At 50.4% G+C, this 19,604-nt stretch overlaps 1 protein-coding gene across 1 annotated transcript in view; it reads left to right on the top strand.

The window, feature by feature from the left end:
* Positions 1–19,604, top strand: part of LOC115124431 (protein FAM117B-like) — a 52,572-nt gene that overhangs the window by 21,655 nt on the left and 11,313 nt on the right. Inside the window, 2 exon segments of the mRNA XM_065013852.1 lie at positions 7,368–7,460; positions 10,107–10,214. Of these exon segments, the coding sequence (XP_064869924.1) occupies positions 7,368–7,460; positions 10,107–10,214 (201 nt within the window).

Below are 19,604 nucleotides of genomic sequence, written 5' to 3'. Positions count from 1 at the left end.
AATCAGACTGTTGGTGTGTACTATATAATCAGACTGTTGGTGTGTACTATATAATCAGACTGTTGGTGTGTACTATATAATCAGACTGTTGGTGTGTACTATATAATCAGACTGTTGGTGTGTACTATATAACCAGACTGTTGGTGTGTACTATATAATCAGACTGTTGGTGTGTACTATATAATCAGACTGTTGGTGTGTACTATATAATCAGACTGTTGGTGTGTACTATATAATCAGACTGTTGGTGTGTACTATATAACCAGACTGTTGGTGTGTACTATATAACCAGACTGTTGGTGTGTACTATATAATCAGACTGTTGGTGTGTACTACATAACCAGACTGTTCATTGTTACTCAGTGTGTCAGGGATAATGAACACATTGTTACTCAGTGTGTCGGGGATAATGAACACATTGTTACTCAGTGTGTCGGGGATAATGAACACATTGAATACTGACTAACGTAATGAAAGACTCTTTGGGCTCCAGCAACATGGCCTCTCCCTCTCCAGACCTTTCGGCACAGATGACACAGCGTGTTGTGTGTGAGTGAGTTGGCATTGTGTGGCGTGTCCTTTACAGCTGTCGCTACCTGCCCACCTCTCCTCTCCCTGTCCCCCCTACTCCTCTTCTTTCCCTGTGCCTGCCCACCTCTCCTCTCCCTGTCCCCCCTACTCCTCTTCTTTCCCTGTGCCTGCCCACCTCTCCCCCTCCAGCCAGTCCCCCCTACTCCTCTTCTTTCCCTGTGCCTGCCCACCTCTCCCCCTCCAGCCAGTCCCCCTACTCCTCTTCTTCCCCTGTGCCTGCCCACCTCTCCTCTCCCTGTCCCCCTACTCCTCTTCTTTCCCTGTGCCTGCCCACCTCTCCTCTCCCTGTCCCCCCTACTCCTCTTCTTTCCCTGTGCCTGCCCACCTCTCCTCTCCCTGTCCCCCCTACTCCTCTTCTTTCCCTGTGCCTGCCCACCTCTCCCCCTCCAGCCAGTCCCCCTACTCCTCTTCTTTCCCTGTGCCTGCCCACTTCTCCTCCTCCAGCCAGTCCCCCTACTCCTCTTCTTTCCCTGTGCCTGCCCACCTCTCCCCCTCCAGCCAGTCCCCCTACTCCTCTTCTTTCCCTGTGCCTGCCCACCTCCCCCTCCAGCCAGTCCCCCTACTCCTCTTCTTTCCCTGTGCCTGCCCACCTCTCCTCTCCCTGTCCCCCCCTACTCCTCTTCTTTCCCTGTGCCTGCCCACCTCTCCCCCTCCAGCCAGTCCCCACAGCTGTAGAACAGAGCTGTGTCTGTCCTGGTCTCTGGCTCAGCTGGTAATCTTAAACTCCTGAGAAGGAGGAAGTGATCCTTGGCAAAGACCCAGGCAGGAACAGACCCACCTGGGTTCAAATACTACTCAACATTTTACTTTCAGTGTTTTCTCTGGCCTGTCTGGGGTGTCAGATGAGTGGGGTTGGCAGTTTTGGGACTATTCTATTGGTCCTACTAAACCAGTCAAGCACAAACACAGACAAAAGTACTTTAAAATTATTTTCAATTGTATTTGAACCCAGATCTGCCACCAGACCTCTCCAGCCTCCAGTCGTCTCTTCCCGTATACAATAGTCCCAGTCATGGTGCTCTGCTCTACTCTGGTCTCTACTATACTCTGCTCTGGGCTCTACTCTGCTCTAGTCAGCTCTGGGCTCTACTCTGCTCTAGTTAGCTCTGGGCTCTACTCTGCTCTAGTCAGCTCTGGGCTCTACTCTGCTCTGGGCTCTACTCTGCTCTAATCAGCTCTGGGCTCTACTCTGCTCTGGGCTCTACTCTGCTCTAGTCAGCTCTGGGCTCTACTCTGCTCTAGTCAGCTCTGGGCTCTACTCTGCTCTAGTCAGCTCTGGGCTCTACTCTGCTCTGGGCTCTACTCTGGGCTCTACTCTGCTCTAGTCAGCTCTGGGCTCTGCTCTGGACTCTACTCTGGGCTCTACTCTGCTCTGCTATGGGCTTTACTCTGCTCTGGGCTCTACTCTGCTCTGCTATGGGCTTTACTCTGCTCTGGGCTCTACTCTGCTCTAGTCAGCTCTGGGCTCTGCTCTGGGCTCTACTCTGCTCTGGGCTCTACTCTGCTCTGCTCTGGGCTCTACTCTGCTCTGGGCTCTACTCTGCCCTGGGCTCTACTCTACTCTGCTCTGGGTTCTACTCTGCTCTGCTCTGGCCTCTACTCTGCTCTGGGTTCTACTCTACTCTGCTCTGGGCACTACTCTGCTCTGCTCTGGGTTCTACTCTACTCTGCTCTGGGCACTACTCTGCTCTGGGCTCTACTCTGGGCTCTGCACTTTACTCTGCTTTGTCATGGGCTCTATTCAACTCTGGGCTCTATTCTGCTCTTCTCTGAACTCTACTTTGGGCTCTACTCTGCTCTGTTATGCTCTGGGCTCTACTTTTCTCTTCTCTGCTTTGCTCTGCCCTGGGCTCTACTTTGCTATTCTCTGGGCTCTACTCTGATCTGGGCTCTACTCTGATCTGGGTTGTACTCTGCTCTCTTATGCTCTGGGGTCTCTATTCTGGGCTCTAATCAGTTCTGGGCTCTGCTCTGGTCTCTATTCTGTTCTTCTCTGAACTTGACTCTACTCTGGGCTCTGCTCTGGGCTCTACTCTGCTCTGGGCTCTACTCTGCTCTGGGCTCTACTCTGGGCTCTAATCAGTTCTGGGCTCTGCTCTGGGCTCTACTCTGCTCTGGACTCTGCTCTGGGCTCTGCTCTGGGCTCTACTCTGCTCTGGCCTCTGCTCTGGGCTCTACTCTGCTCTGGGCTCTGCTCTGCTCTGGGATCTGCTCTGGGCTCTACTCTACTCTGCTCTGGTCTCTATTCTGCTCTTCTCTGAACTCGACTCTACTCTGCTCTCTGCTCTGGGCTCTACTCAGTTCTGGGCTCTACTCAGTTCTGGGCTCAACTCTGGGCTCTACTCAGTTCTAGGCTCTACACTGGGCTCTACTCTGCTCTGGGCTCTGCTCTGGGCCCTACTATGCTCTGGGCTCTACTCAATTCTGGGCTCTACTCTGGGCTCTACTCAATATTTGACTTTGTTTGACCATTGCATTGGAAAATGAGCTACTGTGTAAATACTGCAATGTGGGTTGGTTTGAATTGAGCCGCTAATCTTCAATTGATTGCATTTTTTCCCCAATACAATACCACAATAAATCCCATGGGGGATTTGAACTCACAATACATCCCATGGGGGATTGGAATTTACACCGCTAGTGGCAATAGATGTCAGGACCTTACCGCTGTGAGCTAACTGGTCAGGACCTTACTGCTGTGAGCTAACTGGTCAGGACCTTACCGCTGTGAGCTAACTGGTCAGGACCTTACCGCTGTGAGCTAACTGGTCAGGACCTTACTGCTGTGAGCTAACTGGTCAGGACCTTACCGCTGTGAGCTAACTGGTCAGGACCTTACCGCTGTGAGCTAACTGGTCAGGACCTTACCGCTGTGAGCTAACTGGTCAGGACCTTACCGCTGTGAGCTAACTGGCCAGGACCTTACTGCTGTGAGCTAACTGGCCAGGACCTTACCGCTGTGAGCTAACTGGTCAGGACCTTACTGCTGTGAGCTAACTGGTCAGGACCTTACCGCTGTGAGCTAACTGGTCAGGACCTTACCGCTGTGAGCTAACTGGCCAGGACCTTACCGCTGTGAGCTAACTGGTCAGGACCTTACTGCTGTGAGCTAACTGGTCAGGACCTTACCGCTGTGAGCTAACTGGTCAGGACCTTACTGCTGTGAGCTAACTGGCCAGGACCTTACCGCTGGTCAGGACCTTACCGCTGCTAACTGGTCAGGACCTTACCGCTGTGAGCTAACTGGCCAGGACCTTACCGCTGTGAGCTAACTGGTCAGGACCTGAGCTAACTGGTCAGGACCTTACCGCTGTGAGCTAACTGGTCAGGAGCTAACTGGTCAGGACCTTACCGCTGTGAGCTAACTGGTCAGGACCTTACCGCTGTGAGCTAACTGGCCAGGACCTTACCGCTGTGAGCTAACTGGCCAGGACCTTACCGCTGTGAGCTAACTGGTCAGGACCTTACCGCTGTGAGCTAACTGGTCAGGACCTTACCGCTGTGAGCTAACTGGCCAGGACCTTACCGCTGTGAGCTAACTGGTCAGGACCTTACCGCTGTGAGCTAACTGGTCAGGACTGGTCAGGACCTTACCGCTGTGAGCTAACTGGTCAGGACCTTACCGCTGTGAGCTAACTGGTCAGGACCTTACTGCTGTGAGCTAACTGGCCAGGACCTTACTGCAGTGAACTAACTGGTCAGGACCTTACTGCCGTGAGCTAACTGGTCAGGACCTTACTGCTGTGAGCTAACTGGCCAGAACTGGTCAGGACCTTACTGCTGTGAGCTAACTGGTCAGAACTGGTCAGGACCTTACTGCTGTGAGCTAACTGGTCAGGACCTTACGGCTGTGAGCTAACTGGTCAGAACTGGTCAGGACCTTACCGCTGTGAGCTAACTGGTCAGGACCTTACGGCTGTGAGCTAACTGGTCAGGACCTTACTGCTGTGAGCTAACTGGTCAGAACTGGTCAGGACCTTACGGCTGTGAGCTAACTGATCAGGACCTTACTGCTGTGAGCTAACTGGTGTGAGCCTTACTGCAGTGAACTAACTGGTCAGGACCTTACTGCTGTGAGCTAACTGGTCAGGACCTTACTGCAGTGAGCTAACTGGTCAGGACCTTACTGCAGTGAACTAACTGGTCAGGACCTTACTACTGTGAGCTAACTGGTCAGGACCTTACTACTGTGAGCTAACTGATCAGGACCTTACTGCTGTGAGCTAACTGGTCAGGACCTTACTACTGTGAGCTAACTGGTCAGGACCTTACTACTGTGAGCTAACTGATCAGGACCTTACTACTGTGAGCTAACTGGTCAGGACCTTACTACTGTGAGCTAACTGATCAGGACCTTACTGCTGTGAGCTAACTGGTCAGGACCTTACTGCTGTGAGCTAACTGGTCAGGACCTTACAGCTACGTTTACCCACCCCTTCTGGTATGTGTACTGGGTCAGGTACAGCTATGTTCACCCACACCTTCTGGTATGTGTACTGGGTCAGGTACAGCTACGTTCACCCACACCTTCTGGTATGTGTACTGGGTCAGGTACAGCTACGTTCACCCACCCCTTCTGGTATGTGTACTGGGTCAGGTACAGCTACGTTCACCCACCCCTTCTGATATGTGTACTGGGTCAGGTACAGCTACGTTCACCCACCCCTTCTGATATGTGTACTGGGTCAGGTACAGCTACGTTCACCCACCCCTTCTGGTATGTGTACTGTGTACCTAGCTTCCTACCCACCCTACCTACCTCCCTCCCTACCTACCTCCCTACTTACCTCCCTACCTCCCTCCCTACCTAGCTTCCTACCCACCCACCCACCCTACTTACCTCCCTCCCTACCGACCTATCTACCTAGCTAGCTTCCTACCCACCCACCCTACTTACCTCCCTCCCTACCTATCTTCCTACCCACCCACCCTACTTACATCCCTCCCTACCTAGCTACCTATCTACCTACCTACATACCTACCTACCTCCCTACCTACATACCCTTGTCACGAACCGGCTCAAAGCCCGTAACAAAGGGAGACAACGTGGAGATAAGGAGTAGCAAAATATATATTTATTAACTAAAGCAACTAAGGAAAATATACAATGGTGTGTGTAATCAGTAATGTAAGTGAGTGTTTTGCATGCATGAATGTGAGAATGCAGGGTGTTGAAAGGTGCCAAAGCAAACAAACAAAAAGCCACCAAGAACCACAACACAATCTACAAAGGTGTCTGCATGGAGAGAGTCTCCTCCATGAATGTGGAAGAGGTCTATTTATCCTGGGAGACACCTGGCCCAGGTGTTTCCCATGTAGCTGACGACCCTCTCAACTCCGCCCACCGGCATCCTAATAAGGAAATAACAGAGAGAATACGGCAGACAGAGTGGGAGGGTCGTCACACCCTACCTACCTACCTACCTACCTAGCTACCTACCTACATACCCTACACACCCTACCTACCTACCTACCTACCTAGCTACCTACCTACATACCCTACATACCTACCTACCTACCTACCTACCTCCCTCCCTACCTATCTTCCTACCCACCCACCCTACTTACCTCCCTCCCTACCTAGCTACCTATCTACCTACCTATCTACCTAGCTAGCTACCTACCTCCCTACCCTACCTACCTACCTACCTACCTACCTCCCTACCTACATACCCTACCTACCTACCTACCTACCTACCTACCTACCTACCTACCTACCTACCTACCTACCTACCTCCCTCCCTCTCTCTCTACATACCTACCTACCTACCTACCTCCCTACCTACATACCCTACCTACCTACCAACCTGGGAAGGTGTGGTATTTCACTAGATACAGGCTGATGGTCAGGGTGTGGTATTTCACTAGATACAGGCTGATGATCAGGGCTGATGATCAGGGTGTAGTAGTTCACTAGATACAGGCTGATGATCAGGGTGTGGTATTTCACTAGATACAGGCTGATGATCAGGGCTGATGATCAGGGTGTAGTATTTCACTCTCAGATCCAGCCAGAGAGGGTCACTTTTGGAGATTAGAGGGTGAGGGTCACTCCCTCTCTGGCTGGATCTGAGAGCTGTTGGAGATTAGAGGGTGAGGGTCACTCCCTCTCTGGCTGGATCTGAGAGCTTTTGGAGATTAGAGGGTGAGGGTCACTCCCTCTCTGGCTGGATCTGAGAGCTTTTGGAGATTAGAGGGTGAGGGTCACTCCCTCTCTGGCTGGATCTGAGAGCTGTTGGAGATTAGAGGGTGAGGGTCACTCCCTCTCTGGCTGGATCTGAGAGCTGTTGGAGATTAGAGGGTGAGGGTCACTCCCTCTCTGGCTGGATCTGAGAGCTGTTGGAGATTAGAGGGTGAGGGTCACTCCCTCTCTGGCTGGGTCTGAGAGCTGTTGGAGATTAGAGGGCGAGGGTCACTCCCTCTCTGGCTGGATCTGAGAGCTGTTGGAGATTAGAGGGCGAGGGTCACTCCCTCTCTGGCTGGATCTGAGAGCTGTTGGAGATTAGAGGGCGAGGGTCACTCCCTCTCTGGCTGGATCTGAGAGCTGTTGATTTTCCTTTATGTGGGAGGCCAGTGGTAATGGAAGTCCTCATCACCAAAATGTCCTGCAACTGTTCAAACATTTGAACAAATATAAACAAACTTGTTATGCGTGATTCATCTGGGAGTTATCACTGTGTGTGTCCAGTACAAGAACTGTTCACATACATAAGCCTTTTCATGCACAACATTGGTTGATATGTTGTGTTTATGTATCTCTCTCTCTCTTTCCCCAGACCCCCAGTGCCTGGGCAGAGGAGTTTGTGGAGAAGAGGAGGGCTTCTCACCAACGCTCAGCCTCCTGGGGAAGCACTGACCAACTTAAAGAGGTACGCACTCCTCCCCACCCCCTCCTCCTCCCCACCCCCTCCCCCTCCTCCTCCCCACCCCCTCCCTCTCCTCCTCCCCACCCCCTCCTCCCCACCCCCTCCCTCTCCTCCTCCCCACCCCCTCCCTCTCCTCCTCCCCCCCCCTCCCTCTCCTTCTCCCCTCCTCCTCCTCCCCACCCCTTCCCTCTCCTCCTCACCTCCCCTTCCCTCTCCTCCTCCCCACCCCCCTCTCCTCCTCCCCCCACCCCTCCCTCTCCTCCCCCCCCCTCTCCTCCTCCCCACCCCCTCCTCCTCCCCATCCCCTCCCTCTCCTCCCTCCCCACCCCTCCCTGTCCTCCTCCCTCCCCGTCCTCCCCACCCCCTCCCTCCCTCTCCTCCTCCCCACCCCCTCCCTCTCCTTCTCCCCTCCTCCTCCTCCCCACCCCCTCCCTGTCCTCCTCCCTACCCCCTCCCTCTCCTCCTCCCTACCCCTCCCTCTCCTCCTCACCCCCTCCCTCTCCTCCTCCCCACCCCCTCCCTCTCCTTCTCCCCTCCTCCTCCTCCCCCCCCCTCCCTCTCCTCCTCCCCACCCCCTCCCTCTCCTTCTCCCCTCCTCCTCCCCACCCCCTCCCTCTCCTCCTCACCTCCCCTTCCCTCTCCTCCTCCCCACCCCCCCTCTCCTCCTCCCCACCCCCTCCCTCTCCTCCTCCCCACCCCCTCCCTCTCCTCCTCCCCACCCCCCCCTCTCCTCCTCCCCACCCCTCCTTCTCCCCTCCTCCTCCTCCCCACCCCCTCCCTCTCCTCCTCCCCACCCCCTCTCTCCTCCTCCCCCCTCTCCTCCTCCCCCCTCTCCTCCCCCTCCCCTTCCCCTCCTCCTCCCCCCCCCTCTCCTCCTCCCCACCCCCTCCCTCTCCTCCTCCCCCCACCCCCTCCCTCTCCTCCTCCCCACCCCCCTCTCCTCCTCCCCACCCCTCCTCCTCCCCACCCCCTCCCTCTCCTCCTCCCCACCCCTCCCTGTCCTCCTCCCCTCCTCCCCACCCCCTCCCTCTCCTCCTCCCTTCCCCCTCCCTCTCCTCCTCCCCTCCCCTCCCCTCTCCTCCTCCCCACCCCCTCCCTCTCCTCCTCCCCACCCCTTCCCTGTCCTCCTCCCCTCCCCCTCCTCCCCACCCCCTGGTGTGGCTGGGTCAGGGTAGTGGTGTGGCTGGGTCAGGGTAGAGGTGAGTGGCTGGGTCAGGGTAGAGGTGAGTGGCTGGGTCAGGGTAGTGGTGTGTGGCTGGGTCAGGGTAGAGGTGTGGCTGGGTCTGGGTAGAGGTGTGGCTGGGTCAGGGTAGAGGTGTGGCTGGGTCAGGGAGTTCATCTAGTCTAATTAGAGACAGGTCTGCGTGGGGTCAGGGAGCGTGGGGTCAAGGAGCGTGGGGTCAGGGAGCTCATCTAGTCTAATTAGAGACAGGTCTGCATGGGGTCAGGGAGCGTGGGGTCAGTGGGCTCATCTAGTCTAATTAGAGACAGGTCTGCGTGGGGTCAGGGAGCGTGGGGTCAGGGAGCTCATCTAGTCTAATTAGAGACAGGTCTGCGTGGGGTCAGGGAGCGTGGGGTCAGGGAGCGTGGGGTCAGGGAGCGTGGGGTCAGGGAGTTCATCTAGTCTAATTAGAGACAGGTCTGCGTGGGGTCAGGGAGTGTGGGGTCAAGGAGCGTGGGGTCAGGGAGCGTGGGGTCAGGGAGTTTATCTAGTCTAATTAGAGACAGGTCTGCGTGGGGTCAGGGAGCGTGGGGTCTGGGAGCTCATCTAGTCTAATTAGAGACAGGTCTGCGTGGGGTCAGGGAGCGTGGGGTCAGGGAGCGTGGGGTCAGGGAGCGTGGGGTCAGGGAGCGTGGGGTCAGGGAGCTCATCTAGTCTAATTAGAGACAGGTCTGCGTGGTGTCAGGGAGCGTGGGGTCAGGGAGCGTGGGGTCAGGGAACATGGGGTCAGGGAGCGTGGGGTCAGGGAGCGTGGGGTCAGGGTGCATGGGGTCAGGGAGCGTGGGGTCAGGAAGCGTGGGGTCAGGGTGCATGGGGTCAGGGAGCGTGGGGTCAGGAAGCGTGGGGTCAGGGTGCATTGAGGTCAGGGAGCGTGGGGTCAGGAAGCGTGGGGTCAGGGAGCTCATCTAGTCTAATTAGAGACAGGTCTGCGTGGGGTCAGGGAGCGTGGGGTCAGGGAGCGTGGGGTCAGGGAGCGTGGGGTCAGGGAGCATGGGGTCAGGGAGCATGGGGTCAGGGAGTCAGGGAGTCAGGGAGCGTGGGGTCAGGGAGCTCATCTCGTCTAATTACACAGGAACAGAAACTGTTATATCTTGTCGGACTTCATTTCCCAGTCTACTGCACTTGTCTATGTAGGGGATTGTCTATGTAGGGGATTGTCTATGTAGGGGATTGTCTATGTAGGGGATTGTCTATGTAGGGGATTGTCTATTGTATCGATGTGGCTTGTCACTCGCTGTCACTGTCTAGGTGAACGATATTACGTTCATCCACTGGCCAGAAGTTGTATAAGAGGAACACATAGCATTACACATGTAATGAAATGGTTCAGGCTTTATCGCTGTTCTCGGTTCAGGTGTGGTCATTTTGGACCAGTTCTTCCCTCTCCTCCCTCTGACCCATCTCGTCTCTCTGTTTTCTCTCTCCAGATTGCCAAGCTGAGGCAGCAGCTCCAGCGCAGTAAGCACAGCAGCCGTCACCATAGAGACAAGGAACGCAAATCACCATTCAATGGGAACCATGCTGCTCTCTACCAGGTGTGAGCAGGGCGAGGGACCCATAAAGAGAATAGATAGAAATGGTCTATTAAACTGCTGTAATTGGGATTATTTACATTAAATATAGATCTCCACTGTTATAAAAGGACCCAAAGCAGATTGATTCAGATTTAGATTCAGATTTAAATTCAGATTCAGATTTACATTCAGGTTTAGATTCAGATTTAGGTTTAGATTCAGCTTTAGATTTACATTCAGGTTTAGATTCAGATTCAGATGTAGATTCAGGTTTAGATTCAGATTTAGGTTTAGATTCAGATTCAGCTTTAGATTCAGGTTTAGATTCAGGTTTAGATTCAGGTTTACATTCAGATTTAGGTTTAGATTCAGGTTTAGATTCAGATTCAGGTTTAGATTCAGGTTTAGATTCAGATTTAGATTTAGATTCAGGTTTAGATTCAGGTTTAGATTCAGATTCAGCTTTAGATTCAGATTCAGGTTTAGATTCAGGTTTACATTCAGATTTAGGTTTAGATTCAGATTTAGATTCAGGTTCAGATTCAGCTTTAGATTCAGCTTTAGATTCAGATTCAGCTTTAGATTCAGATTCAGGTTTAGATTCAGATTTACATTCAGGTTTAGATTCAGATTTAGACTATTGGCATAATAGTTGCAGATGAACTTGAACATGCTTGTTTAAAGGTCAAGCCTTCCTCTTTCAGTAAACGGTATTACTGGTCGTTAAGGTTTCACTTGTGGAGCTGAGGAGTCACAGATGCCACCTGCTAAGAGGCTTATAGTCAGTGGGGAGAGTAAAGCGTGCCTTGAATTGTGTGTGTCAGGGCCTAATGGCTTTCATGCAGGGAAACTGAAACACTTTGTGGAAAGCATCACTGAACCATGAATGAGAGCACCAGCTGTTCTGGACGACTGTGTGTCAGGGCCTAATGACATGCAGGGAAACTGAATTACGTCTTACCTCATGTCGCCTGTGCAACTAGAGGCGAAAAAACTCTAGATCACCTTTACTACACACACTTTGTGGAAAGCAACACTGAACCATGAATGAGAGCACCAGCTGTTCTGGACGACTGTGTAGCCGATGTCAGTAAGACCTTTAAACAGGTCAACATTCACAAGGACGCAGGGCCAGACGGATTACCAGGACGTGTACTCAGAGCATGATCTGACCAGCTGGCAAGTGTCTTCATTGACATTTTCAACCTGTCCCTGTCCGTCTTCATTGACATTTTCAACCTGTCCCTGTCCGAGTCTGTAATACCAACATGTTTTAAACAGACCACCATAGTCCCTGTGCCCAGATCTCTCTTCATGAGGGGTGAACTAGCCAGGTGGACAGATCTCTCTTCATGAGGGGTGAACTAGCCAGGTGGACAGATCTCTCTTCATGAGGGGTGAACTAGCCAGGTGGACAGATCTCTCTTCATGAGGGGTGAACTAGCCAGGTGGACAGATCTCTCTTCATGAGGGGTGAACTAGCCAGGTGGACAGATCTCTCTTCATGAGGGGTGAACTAGCCAGGTGGACAGATCTCTCTTCATGAGGGGTGAACTAGCCAGGTGGAGCAGTGGAGTCTGACAGACTCTCCTCTCTCTCCCTCTCCCTCCCTCTCTTTCCTCTCTCTTTCCCTCTCTTTCCTCTCTCTCCCCTTTCTCTCTCCTCTCTCTTTCCCTCTCTTTCCTCTCTCTCCCCTTTCTCTCTCCTCTCTCTTCCCTTTCTCTCTCCTCTCTCTCCTCTCTCTCCCCTTTCTCTCTCCTCTCTCTTTCCTCTCTTTCCTCTCTCTTTCCTCTCTTTCCTCTCTCTCTTTCCTCTCTTTCCTTTCTCTCCCCTTTCTCTCTTTCCTTTCTCTCTCCTCTCTCTTTCCTTTCTCTCCCCTTTCTCTCTCCTCTCTCTCTCCTCTCTCTCCCCTTTCTCTCTCCTCTCTCTTTCCGCTTTCCTCTCTCCACTTTCTCTCTACTCTCTCTCTCCTTTCTCTCTCCTCTCTCTTTCCTCTCTTTCCTCTCTCTCTCTTTCCCCTCTCTCCCCTTTCTCTCTCCTCTCTCTTTCCGCTTTCCTCTCTTCCCTTTCTCTCTCCTCTCTCTTTCCGCTTTCCTCTCTCCCCTTTCTCTCTCCTCTCTCTTTCCGCTTTCCTCTCTCCACTTTCTCTCTCCTTTCTCTCTCCACTTTCTCTCTACTCTCTCTCTCCTCTCTTTCCTCTCTCTTTCTTTCCCTTCTCCTCTCTCTCCTGTTTTGTGTTTGTCCATGAATTAGTGCAGCATGTGGTGAATGTATCCCTCTGTCTCTCCTCAACTTTGCCAGAGAGACAATTAACAGCCACACTCTGTTCAGCTGTCCCCTAGTGTGTGTGTGTGTGTGTGTGTGTGTGTGTGCACCCGTCAGTGTGTGTGTGTGCACCCGTCAGTGTGTGTGTGCATGTCCCAGACTCGAGCACCATCTGTCGCTGTGCTGGGCTCAGTCCTCCTCTACTGAATCTTATTTACACACACGTTTGATTTACTATTCTTGTGAGGACTTCAAAAACACACTTCTCTATAGACCCCAGATCCAGTCCAGTGGCGTGGCCCTAGGTATAGCTCTATGATATACAGTACTTGTTTAAAACAGGTTTTTAAGCTATTCATTATTTGTCTGAACTCTGTAGTTTACTTTGGGATTGAAACATTTCTGTAAAGGATTATGGGAAAACAAATGTCTTGCCCCCCCCCCCCCCCCCAAAAGTGTTTTTGTTGTTTATAATAGAGATGTACTAAAGATCTGTCCCGTTACTTAAGTAAAACTACTGGTACTTAGATTGTAATTTACTCAAGTAAAAATAAAAGTAGCCCTCTTAAATCTTCTCATGGCTGTAATCCCGTTAACAGGATGATATGACAACAGCCAGTGAAAGTGCAGGGCGCCAAATTCAAAACAACAGAAATCTCATAATTAAAATTCCTCAGACAAACATGTATCTTATACTGTTTTAAAGGTAATCGTGTTGTTAATCCCACCACAGCGTCCGATTTTCAAATAGGCTTTACAGCCAAGTCACAGAAAAACACAGCCATTTTTCCAGCCAAAGAGAGGAGTCACAAAAAGCACAAATAGAGATAAAATGAATCACTAACCTTTGATGATCTTCATCAGATGACACTCATAGGACTTCATGTTACACAATACATGTATGTTTTGTTTGATAAAGTTCATATTTATATAAAGAAATCTGAGTTTACATTGGCGCGTTACGTTCACTCGTTCCAAAAACATCCAGTGATTTTGCAGAGAGCCACATCATTCAACAGAAATACTCATAATAAATGTAGATGATAATACAAGATATACACATGGAATTATAGATATACCTCTAGTTAATGCAACCGCTGTGTCAGATTTCAAAAACACTTTACGGAAAAAGCAAACCATGCAATAATCTGAGACGGCGCTCTGAAAAATGGAACGCAGGGCGATATCATGTGGAATGCACATGACCAGGAAATGGCTCTCTGCCAGTAACCTGACTCATTCAGCTCTTATTCAGTCTCACAACACAGTAGAAGCCTCATTCAAGTTTCTAAAGACGGTTGACATCTAGTGGAAGCACTAGGAAGTGAAACTTCTGATGAACTTCACAGGATGGTGATAGTGCACAGTGATGGGCTTGATGAACTTCACAGGGTGGTGATAGAGCACAGTGATGGGCTTGATGAACTTCACAGGGTGGTGATAGTGCACAGTGATGGGCTTGATGAACTTCACAGGGTGGTGATAGAGCACAGTGATGGGCTTGATGAACTTCACAGGGTGGTGATAGAGCACAGTGGTGGGCTTGATGAACTTCACAGGGTGGTGATAGAGCACAGTGATGGGCTTGATGAACTTCACAGGGTGGTGATAGAGCACAGTGATGGGCTTGATGAACTTCACAGGGTGGTGATAGAGCACAGTGATGAGCTTGATGAACTTCACAGGGTGGTGATAGAGCACGGTGATGAGCTTGATGAACTTCACAGGGTGGTGATAGAGCACAGTGATGGGCTTGATGAACTTCACAGGGTGGTGATAGAGCACAGTGATGGGCTTGATGAACTTCACAGGGTGGTGATAGAGCACAGTGAGGGGCTTGATGAACTTCACAGGGTGGTGATAGTGCACGGTGATGGGCTTGATGAACTTCACAGGGTGGTGATAGAGCACAGTGATGGGCTTGATGAACTTCACAGGGTGGTGATAGAGCACAGTGATGGGCTTGATGAACTTCACAGGGTGGTGATAGTGCACAGTGATGGGCTTGATGAACTTCACAGGGTGGTGATAGAGCACAGTGATGGGCTTGATGAACTTCACAGGGTGGTGATAGAGCACAGTGATGGGCTTGATGAACTTCACAGGGTGGTGATAGAGCACGGTGATGAGCTTGATGAACTTCACAGGGTGGTGATAGAGCACAGTGATGGGCTTGATGAACTTCACAGTACACAGTGATGGGCTTTGTAATTCTTATCAAGGGTCTTATTCTGGCGACATGATGATCGATGCAGTTTGACAAATACGAAATAATATCGCTGTTACCCATAATAATCTCATTATTGTAGATAGCCTACCCCCCCCCCCCCCCCTCTCTGTTGTATCTGTGAGCTGTTGGCTAGAGCGCTTGTGCCAAGACCAAAGTGGCAAGTGGAAACTCAACCGTTTGTGACAAAACCATCAGTAGTGTTGAAAATGCGATTTAGTATTATTATTATTTTATTCATTACATGGGAATTTAACAGTAAAAGTTATTTGTATTCATTACATGGGAATTTAACAGTAAAAGTGATTTGTATTCATTACATGGGAATTTAACAGTAAAAGTTATTTTTTATGTGCACTACGTCATCACGCCAAAAAAAATCTGTTTGGTGCAAACCTCTCCGGTGGGGAATATGTACATATTGTTTTATGTAGATTTTAGAATGTTTGCATAACAGTCTGTTGCAAATTGGATGTCTTGGAGTAACAGATTTTAGAATATTCGCATGACAGTTTGTTGCAAATTGGATGTCTTGGAGTAACAGATTTTAGAATATTCGCATGACAGTCTGTTGCAAATTGGATGTTTTGGAGTAACAGATTTTAGAATATTCGCATGACAGTCTGTTGCAAATTGGATGTCTTGGAGTAACAGATTTTAGAATATTCGCATGACAGTTTGTTGCAAATTGGATGTCTTGGAGTAACAGATTTTAGAATGTTCGCATGACAGTCTGTTGCAAATTGGATGTTTTGGAACTAACAGATTTTAGAATATTCAACTGCATGACAGTCTGTTGCAAATTGGATGTCTTGGGTAACAGATTTAGAATGTTCTCAACTGACAGTCTGTTGCAAATTGGTGTCTTGGAACTAACCTACCTTTTAGAATGTTCTCATGACAGTCTGTTGCAAATTGGTGTCTTGGCCTAACTGATTTTAAATAAGGTGTTCCTTTCATTCAACGCCTACAAAATTCCATCATAAAGGTGTTCCAACTGGCCACTATTTAAACTTACAGGCTGAAAGTCAGTGAAAGACCTTCTGGTCTTTTTTCTAGCCTACCTGGTTAAATAAAGGTGTTCTCAACTAGCCTACCTGGTTAAATAAAGGTGTTCTCAACTGGCCTACCTGGTTAAATAAAGGTGTTCTCAACTAGCCTACCTGGTTAAATAAAGGTGTTCTCAACTGGCCTACCTGGTTAAATAAAGGTGTTCTCAACTGGCCTACCTGGTTAAATAAAGGTGTTCTCAACTGGCCTACCTGGTTAAATAAAGGTGTTCTCAACTAGCCTACCTGGTTAAATAAAGGTGTTCTCAACTGGCCTACCTGGTTAAATAAAGGTGTTCTCAACTGGCCTACCTGGTTAAATAAAGGTGTTCTCAACTGGCCTACCTGGTTAAATAAAGGTGTTCTCAACTGGCCTACCTGGTTAAATAAAGGTGTTCTCAACTAGCCTACCTGGTTAAATAAAGGTGAAATAAATCAAATAACCTAAATAAATAACTAACTCAGAAGGTTTAGAGGCCATGGAATAGGGTCCAGTATGCAGCTTGAAGGTTTAGAGGCCATGGAATAGGGTCCAGTATGCAGCTTGAAGGTTTAGAGGCCATGGAATAGGGTCCAGTATGCAGCTTGAAGGTTTAGAGGCCATGGAATAGGGTCCAGTATGCAGCTTGAAGGTTTAGAGGCCATGGAATAGGGTCCAGTATGCAGCTTGAAGGTTTAGAGGCCATGGAATAGGGTCCAGTATGCAGCTTGAAGGTTTAGAGGCCATGGAATAGGGTCCAGTATGCAGCTTGAAGGTTTAGAGGCCATGGAATAGGGTCCAGTATGCAGCTTGAAGGTTTAGAGGCCATGGAATAGGGTCCAGTATGCAGCTTGAAGGTTTAGAGGCCATGGAATAGGGTCCAGTATGCAGCTTGAAGGTTTAGAGGCCATGGAATAGGGTCCAGTATGCAGCTTGAAGGTTTAGAGGCCATGGAATAGGGTCCAGTATGCAGCTTGAAGGTTTAGAGGCCATGGAATAGGGTCCAGTATGCAGCTTGAAGGTTTATTTCATCAATGTGTCAAGAGATATAGTATTTTTTTTTTTTAAATCTTTCTCCCTTGATCCTGGCAGTCTCAGGACAACTGAGTTTTGGAGAAATACACAGATTTAAAGAGTAATTCCATAATTTGCTTTCTAAATATTTATACTTCATTTGACTCGGCATGTCAGTTAAGAGCCAATTTTTATTTACAATTATCCAAACCCAGACGACTCTGGGCCAATTGTGTGCCGCCTTATGGGACCCCCAATCACAGCCGGTTGATGCAACCTGGATTTGAACCAGGGACTGCAGTGAAACCTCTTGAACTGAGAGCCAGTGCCTTAGACCACTGAACCAGGGACTGCAGTGAAACCTCTTGAACTGAGAGCCAGTGCCTTAGACCACTGAACCAGGGACTGCAGTGAAACCTCTTGAACTGAGAGCCAGTGCCTTAGACCACTGGGTCCAACCAGGGACTGCAGTGAAACCTCTTGAACTGAGAGCCAGTGCCTTAGACCACTGAACCAGGGACTGCAGTGAAACCTCTTGAACTGAGAGCCAGTGCCTTAGACCACTGAACCAGGGACTGCAGTGAAACCTCTTGAACTGAGAGCCAGTGCCTTAGACCACTGAACCAGGGACTGCAGTGAAACCTCTTGAACTGAGAGCCAGTGCCTTAGACCACTGAACCAGGGACTGCAGTGAAACCTCTTGAACTGAGAGCCAGTTTATACCACTGAACCAGGGACTGCAGTGAAACCTCTTGAACTGAGAGCCAGTGCCTTAAACCACTGAACCAGGGACTGCAGTGAAACCTCTTGAACTGAGAGCCAGTGCCTTAGACCACTGAACCAGGGACTGCAGTGAAACCTCTTGAACTGAGAGCCAGTGCCTTTGAACCAGGGACTGCAGTGAAACCTCTTGAACTGAGAGCCAGTGCCTTAGACCACTGAACCAGGGACTGCAGTGAAACCTCTTGAACTGAGAGCCAGTGCCTTAGACCACTGAACCAGGGACTGCAGTGAAACCTCTTGAACTGAGAGCCAGTGCCTTAGACCACTGAACCAGGGACTGCAGTGAAACCTCTTGAACTGAGAGCCAGTGCCTTAGACCACTGAACCAGGGACTGCAGTGAAACCTCTTGAACTGAGAGCCAGTGCCTTAGACCACTGAACCAGGGACTGCAGTGAAACCTCTTGAACTGAGAGCCAGTGCCTTAGACCACTGAACCAGGGACTGCAGTGAAACCTCTTGAACTGAGAGCCAGTGCCTTAGACCACTGAACCAGGGACTGCAGTGAAACCTCTTGAACTGAGAGCCAGTGCCTTAGACCACTGAACCAGGGACTGCAGTGAAACCTCTTGAACTGAGAGCCAGTGCCTTAGACCACTGAACCAGGGACTGCAGTGAAACCTCTTGAACTGAGAGCCAGTGCCTTAGACCACTGAACCAGGGACTGCAGTGAAACCTCTTGAACTGAGAGCCTTAGACCGCTGTGCCACTCGGGAGCCCAAATGCTCATAATAATCATGATCTTTCGTCAAAGAAATTCATGAATTTATCACTGCTGAAGTGAAAACCGTCCTCTCTTGGGGAATGCTGCTTTTTAGTTAGCTTTGCAACGGTATCAAAAATACATTTTGGATTGTTCTTATTCTCTTCAATTAAGCAGGAAAAATAGGATGAGCAGCAGTGAGGGCTCTTCGATACTACACGGTACTGTCTTTCCAAGCTTCCAGTTTGGTGTGGCGCCATTTCCATTCCAATTTTCTGGAAGCTTGCTTCAGAGCTCGGGTATTTTCTGTATACCAGGGAGCTAGTTTCTTATGATAAACGTTTTTTTTGTTTTTAGGGGTGCTACTGCATCTAGGATATTACGCAAGGTTACATTTAGTTCCCCAGTTAGGTGGTTAACTGATTTTTGTACTCTGACGTCCTTGGGTAGGTGGAGGGAGTCTGGAAGGACATCAAGGAATCTTTGGGTTGTTCGAGAATTTATAACACGATTTTTGATGCTCCTTGGTTGGGGTCTGAGCAGATTATTTGTTGCGATTGCAAACGTAATAAAATGGTGGTCCGATAGTCCAGGATTATGAGGAAAAACATTAAGATCCACAACATTTATTCCACTGGACAAAACTAGGTCCAGAGTATGACTGTGGCAGTGAGTAGGTCCGGAGACATGTTGGACGAAACCCACTGAGTTGATGATGGCTCCGAAAGCCTTTTGGAGTGGGTCTATGGACTTTTCCATGTGGTGAATATTATCTGCCATGACTACAAGGTCCGATAGGAATTCAAGGAACTCAGTCAGGAACGCTGTACATGGGATGGGGCCGTTCCTCCCCAGAGAGGCTGGATGGGGCTGTTCCTCCCCAGAGAGACTGGGCTGGATGAGGCCGTTCCTCCCCAGAGAGGCTGGATGGGGCTGTTCCTCCCCAAAGAGACAGGGCTGGATGGGGCTGTTCCTCCCCAAAGAGACAGGGCTGGATGGGGCTGTTCCTCCCAAAGAGACAGGGCTGGATGGGGCTGTTCCTCCCCAAAGAGACTGGGCTGGATGAGGCCGTTCCTCCCCAAAGAGACAGGGCTGGATGGGGCTGTTCCTCCCCAGAGAGACTGGGCTGGATGAGGCCGTTCCTCCCCAGAGAGACTGGGCTGGATGGGGCCGTTGCTCCCCAGAGAGACAGGGCTGGATGAGGCCGTTCCTCCCCAGAGAGGCTGGATGGGGCTGTTCCTCCCCAGAGAGACAGGGCTGGATGAGGCCGTTCCTCCCCAGAGAGACTGGGCTGGATGAGGCCGTTCCTCCCCAAAGAGACTGGGCTGGATGAGGCCGTTCCTCCCCAGAGAGACTGGGCTGGATGAGGCCGTTCCTCCCCAGAGAGACAGG

The sequence above is a fragment of the Oncorhynchus nerka genome, linkage group LG9b (genome assembly GCF_034236695.1).
Source record: "Oncorhynchus nerka isolate Pitt River linkage group LG9b, Oner_Uvic_2.0, whole genome shotgun sequence".
NCBI classification, from domain to species: Eukaryota; Metazoa; Chordata; class Actinopteri; order Salmoniformes; family Salmonidae; genus Oncorhynchus; species Oncorhynchus nerka.
This window is presented reverse-complemented; position numbering and strand designations above follow the sequence as displayed.